This window comes from Cololabis saira, chromosome 18 (assembly GCF_033807715.1).
Source record: "Cololabis saira isolate AMF1-May2022 chromosome 18, fColSai1.1, whole genome shotgun sequence".
Taxonomy (NCBI): domain Eukaryota; kingdom Metazoa; phylum Chordata; class Actinopteri; order Beloniformes; family Belonidae; genus Cololabis; species Cololabis saira.
Window position 1 is genome coordinate 15,210,223 of NC_084604.1, and position 22,396 is coordinate 15,232,618.

Below are 22,396 nucleotides of genomic sequence, written 5' to 3' on the forward strand. Positions count from 1 at the left end.
TTTTAGTATTTAGTAGGTTTCTTTTTTCTTTCTGCATCTCTATAGCTTGGGTATTATATTCAGTTTTTCATTAATTTCATCATTTTTATCATTCTATAGAACTTCATGATTCTTGTTATTCTTATTATTCATATTATGGGGTGGTACAGAGGTCTCAGGTGTATCAATTGTGATGTGTCAGGCATTACTCAGTCCTCCTGTCAGGCTCGAGCTCATCATCCTGATCAATACATGTTTCTGAGTTTGTAACAAGGCATTTTTTACTTCTTTATTGCTTGTCTCGAAAGGGTGATGAAGTATCCGGCCTCCTCTGAACTCTGTACCTTCATCCCCTCGTGACTATCTGGCCCCGTCTGAACATGATGTAAATTTCCTTATAAGATTATCGATTGTACCACGAGTTGTAACGTACACTTTCAGTCCTGCTCCTGTGTTTGTATGGGATGTAGCTGCATAAGTGCAGGGTTTAGCCGGGACCCTAAGTTGAAGACTAAGGTCAAGGATTTGGGCCTGGAAGATCCCTGATATTGCAGAATCTGTACTTTCTTTGTATTAAAACCCTTTTTAAGCATTTACGTTGCTACGGAGCAGTCTTTTGATCCCCACACACCTCCACACATCAGCAGGCGACAGGCGGAGAGAGCAGAGTTCATGTCTCAGCTTTCAGCCTTCTCAAGTTTAACATGAATCAGTCACCAGCATATTTATGAGCTGATGTTAGACGGTTCAAGCTGAGAACTTTCCTCCTGGAAAGAAGAGGAAGAAGAATGGATGAGTGGATAAGGAATGGAAGGATGGATGGATACAAGAGAGAGATAGAGAGTGAGATTCCCTTAGAGTCCCACAATGGGGAAATTTTTTATCTGCATTAATCCCATTTTCTAGTTGAACTAGTAGCAGTGGTCTGCCATGCAATGGCACGGCGCCCGGGGAGCAGTAAGGGTTATAACAAGGTGCCAAGGTGGTTGACTTTTGGTTGCAATCCAGCCCTCCTCTGTAACCACTAGGCTACCACTCCCCATAATGGATAAGGAATGGAATGGATGGATGGATGTATGGATGGATGGATGGATGGATGGATGGATGGATAATGGATAAGGAATGGATGGATGAGATGGATGGATGAGTTCTAGCAGGGAGTTTTTTCTTTTATTTATTTTTTATTTATTTTAATTTTTTTTCTTGTCTGCACATATATTAATGGTTAATACCATGCTGGTAAGAACCTAAAGCATATATATGTGCATTTTTGATATAAAATACATATGATTTTTTTTTAATATGTCACGTATATTTATTTTATTAATATATATATATATATATATATATATATATATATATATATATATATATATATACATAAATACACATATATTTTTTTTTGGGGGGGGAGCATCTGCTGCTAATCTGCTGCTAATCCAGGACGCGAGAACACACTTGGAGCTGCACATCGAGCAGTGGGAATTTGCAAGAAAGAAAAAAGCAGAGAAAAAAAAAACAGACACAGAACAGGCAGAAACACGAGCAGCAACCGTCCCAGGTCCCGAGACCCAATCACCATCTGAGCTAAACTACCACGATTAACTAACCCCCAAAACTACAGAGCCAGCATGCAGGTGAACGGGCCGATGTATATGTCTGTGTGTGTATGTGTGTGTGTGTAATAGTCCTATCAAAGTGAAGTGTATCTATAGTGGAGGAGGGAGGGAGCAACCCCGCCACCCGAGAGACCAGAGGCCGACAAGGAAGAACCCGGAACCCAGGCCACCAGCAACCCCACAGAGGGGAGAAGAAGGAGGGAGGAAACCCCCCCCCCCCGGGAAGCCAGGGAGCCCACGGCGGCGGACCGGGACCCAGGAAATCCCCGGCCACCCGGTCCGGGCCGGACACGTGGCCAGGAGGCCCTCACCCTCCAGGCCAACGATCCCCACCCGGCGAGAGGCCAGCCTGCCCGGAGAGACAGAGCCGCCCCGGCCACCGACGGGCCCGGAGAGAGGGAACCCCTCAACAAGGGGACACCCGTGCGGGCCCGGACAACCAGAGTTTTTTCTTTTATATCAATGTAGCAAGGGCTTGCTACTTGGGGTCGACCGACAGGAAAGAGGACACGGGGTTTCGTGCAGGAAATGTTTTATTTCACCAAGACACACGTGCCAGAACTCAGCAGCTTCCTCCCAGCGGAGACCCATTGCTGGTGTGCAGCCGCTTTTTATGTAGCCAGGCAGGGTGGAAAGGTTGATTGGGCACACCTGTGCCCAATCAGCTGAGTGTTCCCCGGCAGCCCACACCCAATCCTCCACCCTTCCACAATCGGCATTCACTTCTCTCTACTGAGACACCTGTGTTCCCCCCGGGTCCAATAGGTGCCCCCCCCCCAGACAACTGATTGTCTCCAGCAGGGACCCCACGTTTACCTTCATCAGTAGCAGATCAGTGAAGGACAAGACCCCCCACCCTGACAGCAACCCCCACCCCCCCGGCAGCAACGTTTGACCCGGTCTAAGCCCGGAGCAAACGCACGCAGGACAGGGATTTATGCAGCATTGACTTTAGGCTTCCTCGCCCCCCCATGTGGCTCCTTGCAAGTGCTGATGAAGCAAGGCATCGCCGCGTTCCACCCCGAGTGAAACAAGTGTCCTTAGGGAGCCTGTTTGCTCTGCTCGACGGTTTCCTATAAGAGCAAACAGCAGCTGTATGTAACCGCCTCTGAATGCATCATGAATGTGAAAGGAGCCAGACGCCGTCCGGAGGGAGAGGAACCCCAGGAGCTTACAACATACCTGTCAAGTTTGGGATTTAAAACAAGGGAACTTTTCCGCCACCCATCCAACCGAGGTTACATTTTAAGACAGATTTACAAGAAATCTAAAATATCTACCTGTCAACCACTCACAAACTACATTTATGTGCTCAGAATCTGATCTGATCATCTGACCTTTGTTGAAACTGAAATGCTGTGGACATTCCTATGTGTGTAATTCCTATAATAGAGTCTAAATGAGAACACAAAGGGAAATTAAAGCACACTTATTTTTTTAAATATTTTCAGTTTATATACACATTAATGGTCTTCAAGTGAAACATTTACCTTTTATTATTATTTATCTTTTTCACTCATGTGTCTCTCTGGTTTTCAATGACTGATGACACGGATGCATGTTTCTGTGTCTCCAGCTGAAATAACTTTCAGAACTCATAACTGAGCTCCATCCTGGTTACCTTTATGAAAGTAAATTCTGTTTCCCATTTTTAGAGATATTTACACCAAGTCTTCGCTTTTTTGGCAGAAATGTCTTCTCTCTTTCGTTAAATACATCCATCTATATGTTTTTGATTTGAGTTTGTTCCCGTTGTTGCCACTAACCTTGTGAGAACTGCCACCCAGGCTACAGCGTGGAGCAGTTCTCGCGAGGCTAGTGACAATTCAGTTTTCAGTTTAAAAATTATTGTATAATAAAATGGGAAATTTACGGGAAAATACTAATACGAGAGGACGGCAGGAAAGAGGGGTGAAATACGGTAGTTTCCCGGCCAAAACGGGAGATTTGACAGGTATGGCTTACACTCGGGTAAAAGCAAAGAATATTTTATTTTACAAACATAAACTCATTCATTTTATGTACAGCTTGAACAATGTGACACATCAGACAGAATTTGAGTGACTGTGCTGTTTTTTTTACACGTAATTGTTCAAATTCAAACTAAAAAAAAAAAAGTGATTTCAAAAATTTACAAAATATATATAAAAGTGCTTGAGGGAGGAGTTTGATGCCCTTTAGTCCCCTTTAAATAGAAAGTACTTGTTTATTATCATTAAATATATCAACACCCCAGTGAAAGATAACCTATAGAGTTTGTGACTGTAGGATATATTTCTTCTCGACCTCATACAATGGAGACATGGTCCAGTGTGCACGCACACCTCTCCACGATCATGTTGGGGAACTCGGCCACCTCTATCTCGGTGTAGTCTCCCTTCTTCACCAGGTACATGATGGGCAGCGGGGCGCTCTCTGACACCGTGCAGCGCCGCTCCCCGTAGCCGTAGTTGCGCTTGGGCTGCTTGCAGCCCCCGGTGCACCGGAAGGCGTTGTACCCGGCCGGCTCGATGATCCAGTACTGCGTCCAGGTGAGCGCTCGGAAGTCTATGAAGTACTGCTCCCGGCAGCAGGCGTCTTTGTTCTGGTTCACGTCGCAGTCGCCGCGAGAGCTGGAGGAGAAACGGGAGGGGAAGTCAGTCCACTGCTCACGACATTTTATTTGAGAGGATGTGAGGGGGGGGGGGGGCTCAAGGGGCCTAAATGTTCTAGTTACACCCCTGCTTGTCAGGTAATTTATACTTATTTGTTGAGTCACAGAACTTAACTACAGTATCAACCAACATGCCCAGCAAATACTCATCACACAGAAGTTGTAGCTTATCTGTGTGGTCAAGAAAATTTGAACTTTTTCAAATCCCGTCTCACTCACATCCTGCTAACGTGACTATGAACACTACACTTTAACAACGTGTTGATCAATTCAGTCAATGCTCCTTTACGCAATACGCATCCGTAAGTGTTGGGAAAGATAACACTAGTGAAATCGATCATGTTGTTCTTATTTGCATTTGTAGTTATTTTATACAGGACTGTCTCAGAAAATTAGAATATTGTTATAAAGTTCTTTATTTTCTGTAATGCAATTAAAAAAACAAAAATGTCATACATTCTCAATTCATTACAAATGTACTATAATTTTGCAAGCCTTTTATTATTTTAATATTGCTGATTATGGCTTACAGTTTAAGATTAAGACTCCCAGAATATTCAAATTTTTTGAGATAGGATATTTGAGTTTTCTTAAGCTGTAAGCCATGATCAGCAATATTAAAATAATAAAAGGCTTGCAATATTTCTGTTGATTTGTAATGAATCCAGAATGAATGACATTTTTGCATTACATAAAATAAAGGACTTTATCACAATATTCAAATTTTCTGAGACAGTCCTGTATGTATTAAATAATAGAATAATCAATACAAACAGACACAGTCTAATCCCATAAATGTATTTAAAAAAACAAACATTTACATTTCCCCCCTGAAGCCGAGGTGTGGCAGCTGCCATACCTTGGCAATACCCAATTGACGCCCCCTGACTCAAATAATAAGAAACAATTCAATTTCGACTGCTTTACAAAGTGCCAGCGTTCATTTGGTTTCTCCAAACCATGATAGCAACGCCCCTGTGCCGGTTATAGTGAAAGCAAATGGTGACAGGTATAAGGAAACAGCGAATTGTCACACCGATACAATATCCTGTATATCAAAGCTCACCCGTATTCCTCGAGGCTGAGTGTGTAGAGGACCAGCTCGGGCTTCCCCAAGGTGTTTCCCGTCTGCTCCTGGGTGGTGAAGCGCACACTCCTGGCCATCTCTGCCGCGTAGCTGCCGGGTCTCTCGCCCTCGATCCACACCTCCACGTGCAGAGGTGTCTTCTGCTGCGTCTTGGACCAATAATGCACCGCCTGGGTGACATCAAAGCTCTTCCAGCCCGTCTCGTGAATGGGGATCAACCTTCAAAACATGATAAGGACCAATTAATTAAAATGATTCGTGCAGGGTTGGAGCTTCCGGAGAAGGAGAAAAAAGGCTCGTCTTCTTAATTGGAAGGGAATAATTGTGGGGGGGAAACGTCTCCCACCTTGAATCCACCAGGGACGTCCTGTTGGCGCCGTTGGGCAGCATCTCCACCCAGTAGATGCTGACGCGGGCGTTGCTGACGGGCCGGTGGGTCTTCTTCTCCATGGAGAAGCGCTTGTGGTGCGAGGCCCGCTGGTACAGCTTCAGCTCCGCCATGGTCACCTCGCTGTTCTCCGGGATCCGGGCCTCCATGTCGAACACCATGCGATGCCGAGTGGTGTCAGAGTACACGTATTCCCCGGAGATATCTAAGCCAAAGAGGGGGAAAAAATAAATAAATAAGGCTTCGTTTTGCATAGCTTTAAGGCAGATGAGCTTCAGTGCGTAAAAAGGTCTTTGCGCACCGAGTGTCACGGTTACGCACGGATATTTCGTTTTAGTTTAGACTTGCATTTATGCCTAAACCCCTTTCATTTGATTTGATAAATACCCTAACCCCCTTTAATTTGATTTGATAAATACCCTATAGCAGGGGTATTCAACTAGATTCGGCCGGGGGCCACATCTGCAAAAGGACTGTATGGAGAGGGCCGCACAATTTGAAAATGTGGGGGTTTTCAAAATGTATTTTGCACTCAAAGACGAAGACTTATGTAAATATAATACATTTGTATTATACATTTGAATATATCTAGTTTACATATGAATTATGTATTCATTTTTTCCAGATTTAGTAATTGTGAATGTTAAATATAATATTCAGATAAAGAAATATTTTGAATGCAAGTTGATTTTGAAACCACGCATTGTGCAAACTTAATGAAATTGATATTGACCTACTTTTAATAAAACACGCCATAATGACAAAGCACCACTTTCCACCAAGATTTCCTTATTTGAATATTATATTAAGCATTGAGCACAACCATTTTAGTCCATAGTAGCCAGTTATAAAAATATTATAATTCTTTTTTTTTTTTTTTTTTTTTAAACAAACAAACACCCCCTTTTTTAAATATGACCAGGGGCCGCATGTGGCCCGCGGGCCGCCAATTGAATATCCCTGCCCTATAGCATGTTGCATATTATAAGCAGTGATAATTACCTGCGTTGCCGGGGATTCCCCGCAGGATGCCCGCCAGGCTGGGCAGCGACCTGCGCCTCCTGCTGTGGTGCAGCTTCACCATGGACATATACTTGTTTTTGACATGCGCCGGGATGACCAGGTTCTCCAAGTCTCTCTTGTGGATCTGGGGCACTTCATCCAAGCCGAGCTTCTGCAGCAGCGCGTCCTTCATATCCTGGTGCGTAAAAGCCCTGGCGGGGCCGAGGAGGGCGGCGCACAGCACACAAGCGCGGAGGAAATCCATGAGTGTGGAGATTGGAGTGGATGGAGAGACAGCAGCAGCCCTGCAGCACGAGTCAGAGAAGATACACAGCGTGGCCCCCCGACACTCCTCCGGCCCTCTTATAGTGTCGGGGCCCTCCCAGTCGTTCGCACTTTGTCTATGGGGGCAGGGACCCTTATCAGAACAAAGGTGCGGCAGCACAGCCCCATCCCAAACAGGATATCTAAGTGGCCATACTTCAAACAGCAACAATTAGACTCGAGTGCCATCCGTATTGTGGAGGTGTTATTTCTCTACAGTTGCAATATGACCATGTTTGATGTAACTCTGGACCGTAGCTGATGCCATTTGATCAGTCTGGAAGATCTGGCCTGATTCTGCCCACAAAACCACCTCAAAAATGTTAAAAATCAAATAATCTCCTTTTTATTTTACGTAAAATTTCAATGGATGGAATGAGTTCTCTCTCATGGCCAAATGTGTTACGCATATTATTCAGAAAGAGGAATACCTAAGGTAAGAAGGGGAGCATTTCAGACCAGAATCATCAATGTTTCCAGGCATCTGAGTGATGTTTTCATTGATTTGATTTATGGACACAGAGTGTCTACTTTATTGATCTGAATAAAATGCAAGTGTTCATCTTTTTTTTATCTCCAAAGATCAGTTTCCTCTTAATGACTCTGCTTTACTTTTGTTGCACTGAAGGAAAAAGAAAGTCTGGAGGTGCTGGGACTGTGAATGTGTCTTGCTTGAAAGTACTGAAATGTGCAGCACGTTAGAGAATCAACAACTGTTTTTTGAAGTGAAGTCTAGCGTCATCTCTCCTGGAAACCAACAAGCACCTGAGTGATGCTGCTGCTGCTGATGTGATGTCTGAAAACTGAAAGTTTCTCTTTCTTTTTGTCCCATATTTCAATTTCTCCTTAATTAGTCCCCTGTCCTGCGCTTGTGTGTTCCCCGGCGCTGCACATGTGCCCCAGACAGACATCTCTTGACCCCGTGAACCTGAAGTGCCCCCCCCTCCCCTCAGCGCAGGCCCTGTCTGCACCCTGTGTACATTCCACTGGACGATGTCAGGCCAGTCTGGCAGGAGTCTGTCACACGGCGCGCTTATTTCTGTCTGAGGGCCCGTGAAAGCAACTTCTGCCCATCAAAGGTGAAGATCAGGAGGAGAAACCGGCGGTCCATCCACTCAGGTGCAAGTGTGCAACGTGGGGGGGCGGGGGTCAACTTTGAGGAGAGGGGCATCGCTTTGAGGGAGGGAGACCAGGAGATTAGATGTTTATTCCACGCTCTGTCGCCCACTCCTGCAGATTAAAATTATTAGCCAAACAGACAGTTAATCCAGGGGCCGCCCCCCCCCTACTGCAGCCCAGCGTGGATGTGGATTGGGGCAGGCTCTTCGCAGGTTGGTGATTATCTGATTCCATTGCGAGGATTTGCCTTGCCTTTTTTGTCACACAAACATTAGAAGCGGGTTGCTCTCGCTGGCCCCGGTTGTGTATTGGGCCGTGTTTGCTCGGAGATGTCAGACAGACTGAAGGGGCACACAGGAAGAGCAGATGACAGATGACTGCCAGACCTGCTCTCCCCAGCTCCTGTCTGCTGCTTTCCAACGAGACAAATTATTAATTAGTGCAGGGGGACTGATATGACACTGCTCCGTCCCTGGGTGGTCCAACCAGAGGGAAGCAGATTCAGAAGTACTTCAGAAAATAGTCTAGTAAAATCTTTGCAACATCCCTCAAGCAAAGCCAACTGCAATTAGTTTTGTTTTAAATTGGAACAATGTCTTTATTCTTTCTATCTCATTGCAGGAAACAAATGAATTGTGAAACTTTGCTTATTTTATTAGTTTAATTAAAGGTGGTTGTCCTCATTAATTAGGCATAGATCAACAAGGAACTTCTGTCAACAGGTCGGTGTTAATTTGCAGTTTTAGCCCTGAACGGATGATAAGGGCAAGTAGTGGGGGGTCGAAAAAATAAATAATTCTGTAGTGACATAAATACAGGACTGTCTCAGAAAATTAGAATATTGTGATAAAGTTCTTTATTTTCTGTAATGCAATTAAAAAAACAAAAATGTCATACATTCTGGATTCATTACAAATCAACTGAAATATTGCAAACCTTTTATTATTTTAATATTGCTGATCATGGTTTACAGTTTAAGATTAAGATTCCCAGAATTTTTTGAGATAGGATATTTGAGTTTTCTTAAACTGTAAGCCATGATCAGCAATATTAAAATAATAAAAGGCTTGCAATATTTCAGTTGATTTGTAATAAATCCAGAATGTATGACATTTTTGCATTACAGAAAATAAAGGACTTTATCACAATATTCTAATTTTCTGAGACAGTCCTGTATTTCTGAGTCAGCTCAAACTGAACCAGCCAAATGGGATTTTGTGTTTTCAGGTACCCTGAACGTGATGAGGTTTATTTCTCAGAACCACAAAGCCGAGGCCCAAACAGCTCTATGGCTGGCTGATGGAGCTGGCTGAGTATCATCAGTGCAGACATGTAAATTCAGAACAGATCAATTGTTCAGTCCAGCCAAAGGCCAGTCTAAGTGCCTGAACTCCACAGCCTCTGCAAGTCCCCCTGTCCCTCACATTACAACCCCTAATTCGGGAAATTAAGATGCCCTTTGTGTGATATTTCTCAGTCTTTCTTCCTTCCCATGCCAATCAAAGATAACTTGGCGAGTTCAAAGCTTCATCTGATGCTCCGAGGTGCCATTTCTTTTCAATCAAAGGCCAACGAGCTCCTTACAATCAACAACACGGGTGTTAATTAACATCCAAGCCATTTGCATTCAAAAGCGGTCCAGTTTATAGGTCATTCCCTTCCATTTGCGAAACACGGAATTCCCTTTGGCCGCAGAAACTGCTGTTTGTAAGAAGGAAAGAAAGCAAGGCCCAATTCACATGCGAGACAAATATTGGAGCATGCATGAGGACGAGTCTGCAGCAGTCTGGCTGTTCTCCCACCAGGTTTGCGCATTGTGTTGCAGCATCTCATTAGAGACGTGTCCATGGCAACGAGGCGGAGCTGCTGCGTGCTCCAAGAGTCAATATTGAACTTGTGTTGGTGGTCACCGCAAATTCCTCATTATTCATATTGTCATTGACTTCCTATTGCCTGCTTTAGCTTAACATCAAATATTTGGGGTGAGAATAAAGCACTAGTTTGCAACTTAACAGCTCATACAATACCTTTTTTTTTTCTTTCTTTTTTTTTTTTTTTTTACATGCGACGTGGAGGATGTGTCTGCATCGGATCCATGGAGTTGACTGGCTGCCAATAATCATCGATCAGTCTGCGAAGGGCAGAAAGCGCTAGACCTGTGCAATAGGACAATAGGTCTATGATTATTACCTCCACTTGTAGGACTGCAGGACTGTCTGATTGCATTTCACTGCTAATGACGGCTCAGTCCAGCGCAGAGACGCAGGTCCTTGGATCTAATCCCTGCAGACTTAACGCAATAGGATCAGACACGATTAGTCTGGACTAACCGGCTGGAAATATACTCAAAAATCGAGTTTTTTGAAATTGCCGCCTAATTAATCGACACCGGGGAGACTTTAGTTGTAAAGGATACAAATTACCTCTTAATTAAGCCGAACACCAGAATCACGTGGGCAATCTTACAATCTGCAGCTATAGATGGTCATCACTGGGTAAAAATGCAGTGAAATAATGATAATAATAAAATACTCTGCAGCTCGAAAAGCATGCATGAGAGAGGCCTCATGCATGCTTGAGGCTTATAGCAACATACGTGGATATGCATGATAAGAAGGTAACAATTACAGGAAAAAAAGGATCACAGGGTTGTAGGGAGGCTTTTTGTCCACCAGAGGACGCTGTTGCAATTCTTTAAAAACAGAAGCTTTAAAGGAAACTTCCACCTTATAGACACACTGTTCAAACATCCCAATTAAAGCTTGAGTTGTTTTTTTTTTTCAGGTAAGTTTTAGTTCACTAAAATATTTAATTTCTCTGCCTCTGGAGAAACAAATAAGACAATTTAAGAGGGTAAACTTTCTTTGTATGTAACTGACTGGCTTTTTCCTTCACATAAATCAATATAAACAATACTCTTGGAAAATGATCAGATAGTTTTTTTTCGCTTTATCAAAGTTCATACGAATATCCATAGTTATGTCTCAGTTTCTATAGAAAATAAATATAAAATTTTACATGTAAACAAATTAATTGGTTGGTGGTTTATTGGACATTTTTCAATGGCTTTGGTGGAAAAAAAATAAAAGGTAATCAAGATAATATACAAACAATAAAACCATTGTACGAGTAGAGGTAAGTATTTAGTGTGTCTGAGCTAAGACGAATGTCCCATCTGCAGATATTTGAAAGTTAGGACAGCCATGACATGAGTCATCGATGATGTCAAAACAGAAGCACAAAATCTGCTTCTCAACTACTAGCAAACTATTTAAACCATCTTATGAATGAATCCGAGCAAAAACGCAACGTATCAAATGTTGAAACTGAGAACTGAGAACTAAGAAAGTTGTGACGGAGTGCAATGAAATATTTGAAAGGGATGGAAATACAAAGAAAAGAGAATGAGCTGATGAGGCTACTTAGCAACAGGTCACTGAAGTTATTGAGTGTTGTCATTAAAAAAACAAAAACAATCGAATTAATAAAAGCCAGACCAGCGCTCAGCACATTGCTGAAACACAACCTGGACATTCCTAGTCATTTGACTATTTAATAATGAATTTCTCAAAATAGAAAATCAGACAAGATGCTAAAACAGAACCCTTCTGTAAATCATTTTCATTAAACTAAGTTCATCACCACATCTAAGGATCCAAGATAAAGATCCCCCTTGAACAGAGACAAGCAGTAATATCCAGAAAGGTCATGTTTTCTGGGCCTGAGGTCATCTAAAATGGACTGACAGGAGTTTTAGATAAGTTTTAAATAAGTCTGCAGACTTTAGCAGGATCACGTGTGCAGTTTAATAACGTGTTTACACCAAAAGTAGAGATTTCAAATGCTAAAGAAGCCCTTTCCTCATTTCCTGTCGTGGTCGTCGCACATTTACCCTCCAAATCAACCGAACCTGCAGCTGCAGAAAAACAGAGAGATGCTACGACACGTCGTCAAACCAGAACTTTTCTTTTTTTTTTTAAAATGGTAATAAAGCCGTCCAGGGTTACCGGGAATAAAAAAAAGTGAGATTATCTTTGTGGATCATCATCACTCGGTTCAGTGATAAATGTACAGTTACAGTGATTCATGTGGGACAGATAACTAGCTCATCAGAGACAACACCATTAACACGGATGTCCATCCACATGATGTGTTTTTTTGGAAATGTTTTGCATATTTTAACAAGACAGCACCAAACCACATTCTGTAGAATAACAGAACAAATGCCTGCGTTTCAGTCAAAAAGAAACCTGAACCTTATTAACATGCATTCCTTCTGCAGAAGCATTGCCCAATATAATCAGTGCAGCATATATCAAGATGACCTTGGAGTGCAGCTTTTATGTAGATAAGGTGACCTGTTTCTGCTGTGCCCCATGCAGAGGGTGGTGCCATAAATGCTGCTCATGTGCTCGTGCAGAAATATTTCCAAGCCTTCACAGTCCCTGGTCTCATCGTGGTTGGAGAGCATGTGAACTGTTCCTGGGCTGGTTCTGATAAACAAGCATTAAAGAAGTGTGCTTCGAATTACACGTCGGTCACCCCTCAGACTTTATTTCATCGGGCACGCGTGTCTTGCATGCTGAGCAGTTTCATGTGCTTTCACTAAACCTGATGTCATCTCGCTGGAACAGAGAAGGATTTCAGGATTGCTTACTTTCTACATTTTGGAAAGTTGTATCTACCTACCCCCAGAGATTCAGCTGCTGCGCATGCCGTTAATAGTTAACAGATGTACTTTGAGCACTGATAAGAAGCTCACTTCAAAGGGATGCACGCACACAAACACACATTTCAGAGTGACAAACTCTAAACTGCATGAAAACCCCACATAGATTTAAACGGTGACACTGAAGGGATGATATTTAATTTCTTATGGACGGTAATGTGAATTCATTGTAGAACAAACAGGAGGATGGACCCTTGTATATTTGTTCATAAACTGAAAACAGTCTGTATTACTCAGGGTTTTCTTTTTTCTTTTTGCTCTCTACTTTACATATGTACTAAGTGTGCAATGAAATGTATCCCAAAGCCATCTCGTTGGTGCACATTACTATTCTTAAAGAGAAACATAACTTTCTTGATTAAGATTTATGCATTAGCACAAGACACATTTCCACATTAGTTGGTTATCTTGGATCAGGAAATACAGCAGGACACAACAGTGGATATATGTCCATAAATGTTGCAGCCTGTCACAGAGACAGTGGGCTCTCCAGTTTTAAATCAGTGTGGGGTAATATGTTTCTTCTGTGTACCGACGTCACCAGCAGGCACACAGACAGACATACAAACAGTCATGCAGTTTTCATTCACAATATTGACAACCAGCACCAGATCCCCCCGCCACCCCCCTCTGCACAGCAGATGCTGTGACGGGCGCCATGATGATGATCTGGGATTTTGCCTGCAGCAGCAACCAGAGATGGTACAACACGGAAAGATTGGCCTCTCACTGTGAAGCGATGGCTGAAGCGCAACAAAGATGGCGGATCCGACACTTTCTTCAAGTAAAGTGAAAACGAATTAGTTTATATTAAAAAATAAACAATAAACAGACTCAAATTATGTATTACTTTGAAAGTGGTTATCAATTTTGGCGATTAATTGAGCTAAACGCCCTTTAATGCTTGAAAGTCGAAGCCCGGTTTTCCCAGAATCCCGTGCGACTTTGCGGACTAGGGCCAATCTCTCCTCAGAGAGTCTCTGGCAGCAAGTTGCTGCTGGTGCTGGTGGCTTGGCGAGCAGCGACCGACCGGCCGGCGGGGGAGGCGGGCGGGCGGTGCAAAGGAAAGGACGGGAGGAGGGGGAGACTTTTAGGCTGTGTCCCGTATTTGGAATAAGCAAGGCTAGAATACAGTTTCCCTCTTGACGTGAAACGAGCTCCTCCGTAACCTTCAACGAAAAATTAAGAAGAAGGGCCCCGCATTATTTTCCCGTCGGCGGCTGAACTAACTCACAAAACGAGCCGTCGTTTTTCGGGAACTGCGAAGAAACTGAGCGCAGACCTTTCTGTTTCTGGACGAAAAAGAATTGGGATTTAAACCACATTTCTGCCAGCAGTGAGTGAGATACTAAGGTGGACCCGAGGGAGGACAAACAAGAAAAACATTTTTTTTCCCCGAAAGGCGTGGAATCCTTTTTGTTTTAAAATCATGGAAAAAAAAGAGGAATGATGGCATTTTTCGGGAGCGGAGAAAAGTAAGATTAGCTTGCGGGGCTAGCGGGGCTAACTAGGATCACCTTTGCACCGACCCGGGGCTTGCCGGGGCTCTGGAGCTCTGCACATCCGCAGATCTGCCTCCCTTTCCAGCTTTTCCTGCAGAATGGAGCCCCTAACACATATGTGGGTCTGTTGAGACACATTGACTCGCTTGTTTCCTATTTAAACCAGAATCAGAGGAGAAACTGTCTCCTTCTGCAGCCTGTGCCTGTGTGGGATATGTATTAACAAAAAAAAATGGGGAAGTGTTAACACACCCTTGCCCATCTCCTAATATGTTGCATCGATTTTAATGCAGAATTTCCCCCCTCAAGCACAAAGTTTGATTGCCCTGAAGGTGAGAAGAACTTCTTCTTTTATTATTATTGCTGGCTCTTGCCCTCTGACTCCATCCGTCATCATTACTACTTCGGAATAAAACATGTCTGGAGAGGTGCGTTTGAAGAAGCTGGAGAAGCTGCTCCTGGACGGGCCGGCTCACTCCAACGGCCAGTGTCTGAGTGTGGAGACCCTGCTGGATATCCTGGTGTGTCTCTACGATGAGTGCAACAACTCCCCGCTCAGGAGGGAGAAAAATGTCCTGGAGTTTTTGGATTGGGGTGAGTTTTTTTCCCCTTTCAGCCTCCCCCTTGACTCTTTGGTTTATGGTCCGCGTTACACCGACGCAAGCTTACGGCGTAGGGTACGCGGCGACGCACACCTTACGCCGTCGGTTTGACGCGGAAGCATAAATGAGGTTTAAGATGATAAGCTGTTTGTGGTGCAGTGGCCCTGCCTGCCTTCACCATCACATTCCTTTTATAGTAGTAGTGGGGCTCACTTGGCCCTGCTCTCTTCTCCTCCCAGGAAACTGAAAAAGCAAGGCCACTATATTATTGTGTAATTAAAAGTTTTATGTGGTTTTGAAAAATCGTAAAAGCATGCCGTGCATATTAAACAGCAGCTTAAAACACAAGTCTACTGCCAAAAAAACAAGACACATTGAGACATCGAGAAGGATGTTAACAATAACACGCCCAATGTATAATTCTGACATGAATCCAGGAAAGATCCTTCAAAGATATCCTCGTTTACCACCGTTTCTTTCCTGTGAACTCAAACTTTTACGTGAAGAACAGCTTTCTGTCACTGCAGCAGATTAGTTTAGTTGTCATGGCTTATTTCCATGTTTGTTTTCCTATGCTTGTTGACCATGTCCATAGCTGTACACATCTGGTCCAAAAATAAGTTTGAATTGCTGCAACTTCCTCACTCTGCAGGTCAAAAAATAATCCTAGCACAAAACAACAAAATACAAGAGGCAGGAGGACCACACACACACACACACACATGAGCAAACATGTGTGCCCCATGCAGAAACAGTCCTTTTGCATTACCAGAATGTGTGTGTGTGTGTGTGTGTGTGTGTGTGTGTGTGTGTGACATTGGGGTTTGGTTCGTGCATGAAGCAGGAATGTGAACAACTCACCTTTTTATCTAGTGCTGAGGCCCAGCTAGCTGCCGGAGCATGCCTGTCTGCCCTGCCTGCCTCTTAAAGCCCTGAGAAGAGAGAAAAAAAAACAGAAAAGTGCAGCAGTGCAGGAGCAAATTGTTCTTCTCACAGGCAGAAACATGAATCAAGACATATTAATAATACATGAGGCAATAAGAAACAAAAGCATAATGGCAGGAAAGTGCTATCCGGCTTAGTTCCTGGCCTGTTTTTAGTCTGACTCAGTTTCTGATACGATTTCAATTTCAAGGTTATGCAGGCAAGTATTTTGGCTCATCTGTGAGAGGCTGCACCAAAGACTGACGGGAAGGCGGTTATTGTCAGTCACTTAAACTGTTGGAGTTGGTGTGGCACACTAGTCTCTGTCTGGACCGGCTTTTTTTTCGGTGCTATAAATGGAGGCATGCTCGCTGGAAGTGACTGAACTTGGTTGATCGTTATGTCTGCACGGGGAGAAAGAGGTTCTTTCTTGCCCATTTTAAAAACCTCACCCAGGCCTTGTTCATTCACTCACACATGAAGTGTTTCCTCAAGGACACGCAGTTTCAGCCGTATTTGGTCGTCCTCAGCTGATCGGCAGCATCTAGCTGGCAACAATGCCAGCGTGCCCTGGCCTTTAAGAGAGAAATGTGGTGCCAAGTTGTGACTTCATCCTGACATTTCCCCGTGTTGACACTAGAAACTCTGACTGAGCTCAGTCAGACACAACACACAACACGCAAACGTGTTCAAGCTGTCATAACTGCTCCGAGGTCCCGTGTTGCTGCTGTTTATTGTGTTTCACACCAGAGGGAAACGTGTGGAATCCTCCAGAACAATGCAGTATTATTAATGTCAGAGTTAGCTCGAACTAAATGATTCATCTTTCACGATACTTTGGAGAGAGAAAAAAAATATTTATTTTAACTTCTTGGGATGGTGGGAGTTATCACATTGGCTGCCAAGCTTTTACAATTGGAAAGGAAACACTGTAGTGAAGTTATACCACTTTGTGACTTAACTTTCTGACCTTATTAAGGATGCAGTGGGTCTGGACCATTCATGGAGCGGATGTGCTGTCAAATTTATATTTTTACTGGACACCTGTGGTGTGCGTTTGGTGTAGGATTATGTAAACCACAGGTAAAACGAGACACTAGTTTGGTTTGGGATTGACAGAATAAAGCTGTGACTTTTTAAAAGGCGTATTCAATATGGGTACAGTTATATCTATAAGCTTCTGTTTTTCTTTGGAGTTATTTAACAAAAAACAGACCTTTTCTTTAGGTCAGTTAAACATAGATTAAACAGGACTTTTGGGCTTTATTGATGCAAAAATGCATCCAAACTAAGTGATTTTAGACCTGATTTGTGAAACTGGCAGATGGGTTAGTAGCAAAATGTTGTGTAGTTCGTCTCTCAGCATTAAACACACAGTTTGTTATGAGTGAACTTCTCAAAGACCTTCATAGACACATCAGTGAGCCATGACAGATGAATGTTGGACATGTCAAATGTATGGCACCTTTGGGCAATTCCCCGTTCAAGCTACAGCCAATGACAGACCAAGGCGTCATGTGACCTCACATGGCGCCACATGACACCTTGCTCTTTCATTACAGCTTCTTTTCATGACAAAATTAATTTTGGTCTGGTCACGTTCAACTTTTTCTCTTTAGCTCAAAGAAATCCCTGCTACCTATTTCTATAAATCAATTTCTTTACCTGTGTCCTTTGTCTTCGCTTTTTTCATTTTTATTCTAAAATAAAAACACAAAGCGGTAATCAGCTCCTCTTTTTCTGCCTGATTACGACTCAAAATGTGCTTTAGGGACCAGTTGGATGACTGAGTGGCTGCCAGATTGTCTAGTGACCTTTTGTCAACGGTCAGTCATGTAATGTGAACAGGAAAATGACTTAAACTCCTAAACTGCAAGTCATATAGTGAGAACAGTCAGCAGTTCAGATTATTCAATTGAGTAAAAGGAAATCATTTCTTGACATCTTTGTATATTTCTATCTTCTAAAAATAACTTTATAAGCGGTGATTAACACATTAATTCAAGGACTACCAAAGTTCACGATGATTATCTGTTGCTGTGTTATGTAAAACACTTTTAAAGCCACTATGGCTGTGGTTCAAGAGCATACATAACATCATATTATTTTAATTTATTTTATAGATTCACTAATTGCATTTTTCTAATTTAATTTCCATTTTCATAAAGTTCTGTCCTGCTTATTCCAATTATTGGAAGCCATTTCCTATTTTCTTTAATAATATAATACATTCTGTACCGAAAGTGGAAAATCTCAAAGACACGAGACGCACTTACTGGTGACAACGTGAGTTTGTGTGATCCACATATGATCATGTGTAATTAGTCACAAACACGAGCGATTAATCATTCAACTCCTTCTGTATGGGTTTAAGCTTTGTTTTTGTGTCATTTAAGACTGTTTAGAGAATATATCAGCACAAAAACAATACCTTTTACAAACAAAGATTACTTGTGTTATGGCTGTGGTAAAGGTATGAATAAAGTGAATCTTATTGTGAGGTAATGTTGCTATTGGGCCTTTTAAGGAAATTGATAAATCAGTGGTCCAGTAAAAACATTCTGAGATGGATTACTCACCTGTGCAGAATCTCTACCAAACAATAAAGGAGAAAGATTTTGCATATTGTGTAAAAGGAGAGTAATTTATTCTGGCTTGGTTTTAGCATTGTGACAGCACACGTCCAACAGACCACACCTTCGCTGCACAGCCAGCAACAAAATTGTTGTAGAATTAAAGTCAAGTCATGTCTTGTCCTCAAAAGTTTTTAGTGTCGCCACTCCCATGTTTTCTCCCTTTTTTTCTTTCTTCTTGGCAGAACATCCAGCCAAAGGGTCAAAAGGAGAAATCACACCTGTTACACATGCAACACATTTTGCGTCATTTGGACATTTATTAGTTGAACGTTAACCGAGGAGGTGATTGGAGCTCCACTTTTATACCGTACCAAATGAGCCAGAGTCCATATGTATGATTGTGGCCTATAAGAAACAGACTGGATCAGAGATGCATTGTTAACGGATACTCACAATGCAGTTTAATGCTGCATTCAAGAAAAATGGTTCAAGATGGGGGCTGTGAAACACAAGAAGTCTTTACGTGTGAGTGGTTTGACTTTGTCAGCTACAAAGAGGCTGTGGTTCAGCAGCCCCCTTTTTCTCCGAAAACGGGCATCACTGTGACTCAGTCATTGTGCTTCGTGTATGTTTATACTCTTTCAGCACAGCTGCAACAAAGCTGCAAGCAGTCTTCATTTTTTTTTTACATGATACAGAGAAGAAAACAGGCATTTTTTACCGGGTTTGCTTTTCTTCTTGTTTGGTGACCTCATCTCTGCTGAAATGGAGACCCCTATATGACCTAGAGCTACAGGGGAAGTTAATACGGGAAAGTACGCTGTATCCTGACCCCTCGCATATAACACAGCATTTATGCCGTCTACCGATTTCACCAACTCAGGCTTGTGCTTGTGTTTTTAGTCTTCCAGGCCTGATCAGTCCAAGACAGTCATCTTTCTTATTTATACTCTCGGCACATGTTTGGAATAAAATTGTATCAAATTAGACACATTTAAATGTTCTTGTGTTACCAGTTTATTGTTTAAAGCTTTGCAGAGCTAACAAAGATTGAACTTCAGCCCTCAAAAAAATACTTTGGAAGTAGAAGCTCTACACCTACTCATTTTTCCATGGAACTAGCACTTTTTCAGTGAAGAGATGAGTAATGAATTTCAGTTTCATATTGATCCACGAGTAATTTCAGTTGATGTTAAATATCCCTCTAAAACTAAACCGGGATGCTTATGTCTTTTGCTAATATGAAACTGAATGCAGCCTTGGTGAAAACTAACCCAAATGTTTCATTTCCCCGCCATCAATCCCTGGTTACCTGTTAATATTTAACTCGTTCCCTGTTTTGAGAAACAACTTACGGGGCAGCTGAACGAAAACGGGCAGCTGTGCCAGGCCGCAGTTGGCAAACATGGCGGAGGCTGCCTGACCTTTTCTCAATGCAGACTCAATGTTAGCCCACAGTGGCCAGCTGTTCAGCTGCAGCTGATGTGTGCTCCACCCTGCAAGGCTTTCTTTGGCAACGCGCCTCACACTCAACTCACAGGGGAGAGGCATATGAAACACACACATTATTGTGGTTTTGCCTAACTAGGCTATCTCATAGTGCACAGACTGGAGTTTCCTCCCTTTTTATTCCCACTACTAAAAACACCAGAAAGGCTGCCACTGCATCTTTAAAAAAAGTTCAAAAAGTAAATGGTACATGTATATATGTATCGAGAACAAAAAGCCTTGTGGCACTTGAAGCCTCTGGCTCCCTAGTCTCGGTCCAAGGGGCCGTAGCGTTCATAAACACATGTTGAGGTCAGTTTAAAGACTTTGGATCTGCTTTTCCAGCTGTGTCATACTGGAATGCTTTGGTCAGGAAAAGTCCTTCAGTGACTTCAGTTTTGCTTCACCGTGGTGGATAATAGTTGAGAATTGACAGTGAAATATATTCTTTTGTTTTGTCCGTCACAGTAAAATAAATCCGTACAAATTAAGAAGCTGTCGCGACATATAACATCAAGTGTGAATTACCGTATTTTCTGGACTATAAGCCGCACCTGCATACAAGCCGCATCCGCTCTATTTAAAAAAAAAAAAAAAAAAGATATGCAAGCTGCAAATATTTATGTTGTTAGATTAGATATTTACTACATGTACAGAACGAGATTGAACTGTAAATTAGGTACATGTTTGTACCTAAATAGATCCTTTTCTAACAGTGTCTTTTAACACGGCAGCAACTTTACTGATTAAAACGGGACAGAACCAAGAGGAAATAACCAGTATTTATTTATCTGTTTGAAATCTGCTTCTACCTACTTCTATCTGCTAAAGAAGAAGTAGCGTATTCTTCTTTGCATTTATTTTGTCTTAGTTTTGATTCTAATTCCGGTTAGAGAATTATCCAGAATAGCCGCACCTTTGTATAAGCTGCATGGTTGAAAACCTATGAAAAAAGTAGAGGCTTATAGTCCAGAAAATACGGTATCTTGGGAGTAGAACCACTTGGCATCAGTGTCCGTCTGCAGATGGATCCATAATCTGTATATAAAAGTGTGTCAATATTGGTATGAGAGGTTCAAATCCATCATGGGCCGGTCTGTGTCAGGACATCCTTGTTACTACTCTGACTACTCTGCCGTTTCCTGTGAGGCTGTCCGGTGGCTGTGGTGGGCACGGAGAACAGGAAGGAACCACAAGGACGCTGGGAGTTAGTGAGGACTCGCCGGCTGGATTATGTCATACGAGGAAGTGGGACAGCTGTGTCTCATTGTGTCATTGTGCACTCGGCAGCTCGTTCACTTCTAACGTTGTCGTGTTGTTGAGAAGGTGCAAGGTCACCATGTTTATTTCCTTACTGGTGGATTCCCTTCTCACCAGTGCACACAGAGCGGATACCTCACTTGAACACTCTTGAACCCTTACGGTCTGTCAGAAGTCCTTGGAGGACTTTGCAAAAGATTAGACATAACAGAGGGGCCCATGTATCGTCTCGTCTCCCAGCGTGTGCTGCTCCACACCGGAGAAGTGTCCCACGGGGGGGAATCCAGCAGCCGCTCAGAACATAGTGGACTCCCGCTTCCCTGCTCAATTCATTAGCTCTTAGACTTAATTAGCCCTGTCCAAACAAACCAGAGACCCTGAAATATTTTGAACTGCATGCATCATTCATCAAATCTTTGCCATATTCATTTTTTTATGCTGTGTTGCGAATTAGACCAATTATTTGGGACAAATATTGGCTCATGATGCGGGATAATTAAAATTTCGTAGTATAATCTTCATATATATATATGTATACACAGTGGGGCAAAAAAGTATTTAGTCAGACACCAGTTGTGCAAGTTCTCGCACTTAAAAAGATGAGTAATTTTCATCACAGGTATATCTCAACTATGAGAGACAGAATGGGGGGAAAGAATCCAGGAAATCACACTGTAGGCTTTTTACTGAATTAATTGATAAATTCTTCGGTAAAATAAGTAAAAATACAATATAATATGTAATCTTTGTAAAAAAAAAAAAAAACAAAAAAAAAAAACAAATCATTACAATAAATACATCCTTGACTTCATCCACATTATCTGGGTTGATTGAATATGAGAAATTCAGTGTAGTTCATTTTCAGTCACACTTAAATGTTTTACATGAATTTTTAAGCTATGATTTTAGTTATAATGTAAATTTTTTTTTTTTTCTGACAAAATGTAAATGTACTAACTGCCTTTTGGTTTTTACTGGTAGAGCCTGTTAACCTTTTGGAAGAAGAAGAATGTCTTGACTTTCTGATTAGAAAACAGTAAAGCCTACATTTCTGTCATTATTCAGATCTCATTACAGTCAGTCTGTTGGGGAGTCAAGAAAACTGTCCCAAAAACAAAAAAGGCATCGTCAATCAGTAATCTGT

At 42.4% G+C, this 22,396-nt stretch overlaps 2 protein-coding genes across 8 annotated transcripts in view; one reads left to right on the top strand and one right to left on the bottom strand.

Annotated features, from left to right (window-relative positions):
* Positions 1–3,570: 3,570 nt before the first annotated feature.
* On the bottom strand, positions 3,571–15,932 carry lft1 (lefty1). 2 transcript variants are annotated; one of them, XM_061746572.1, is made up of 5 exons: positions 15,866–15,932; positions 6,729–7,129; positions 5,685–5,931; positions 5,318–5,557; positions 3,571–4,210 (listed from the first exon to the last, which is right to left on the bottom strand). In XM_061746572.1, exons 2-5 carry the CDS (start codon positions 6,991–6,993, stop codon positions 3,886–3,888), a joined length of 1,077 nt encoding a protein of 358 aa, XP_061602556.1. In that variant the 5' UTR covers positions 6,994–7,129; positions 15,866–15,932; the 3' UTR covers positions 3,571–3,885. The 2 variants fall into 2 exon arrangements, with proteins under 2 accessions (XP_061602556.1, XP_061602555.1); XM_061746571.1 differs by lacking the exon at positions 15,866–15,932 and having other exon boundaries at positions 6,729–8,037.
* Positions 13,982–22,396, top strand: part of cdc42bpab (CDC42 binding protein kinase alpha (DMPK-like) b) — a 90,200-nt gene continuing 81,785 nt past the window's right edge. For all 6 annotated transcript variants that reach the window (XM_061746565.1, XM_061746567.1, XM_061746566.1 and 3 more), the window contains exon 1: positions 13,982–14,996. In XM_061746565.1, coding sequence (XP_061602549.1) covers positions 14,819–14,996 — 178 coding nt within the window. In that variant the 5' untranslated portion in view covers positions 13,982–14,818. The remainder of the gene's footprint in view (positions 14,997–22,396) is intronic.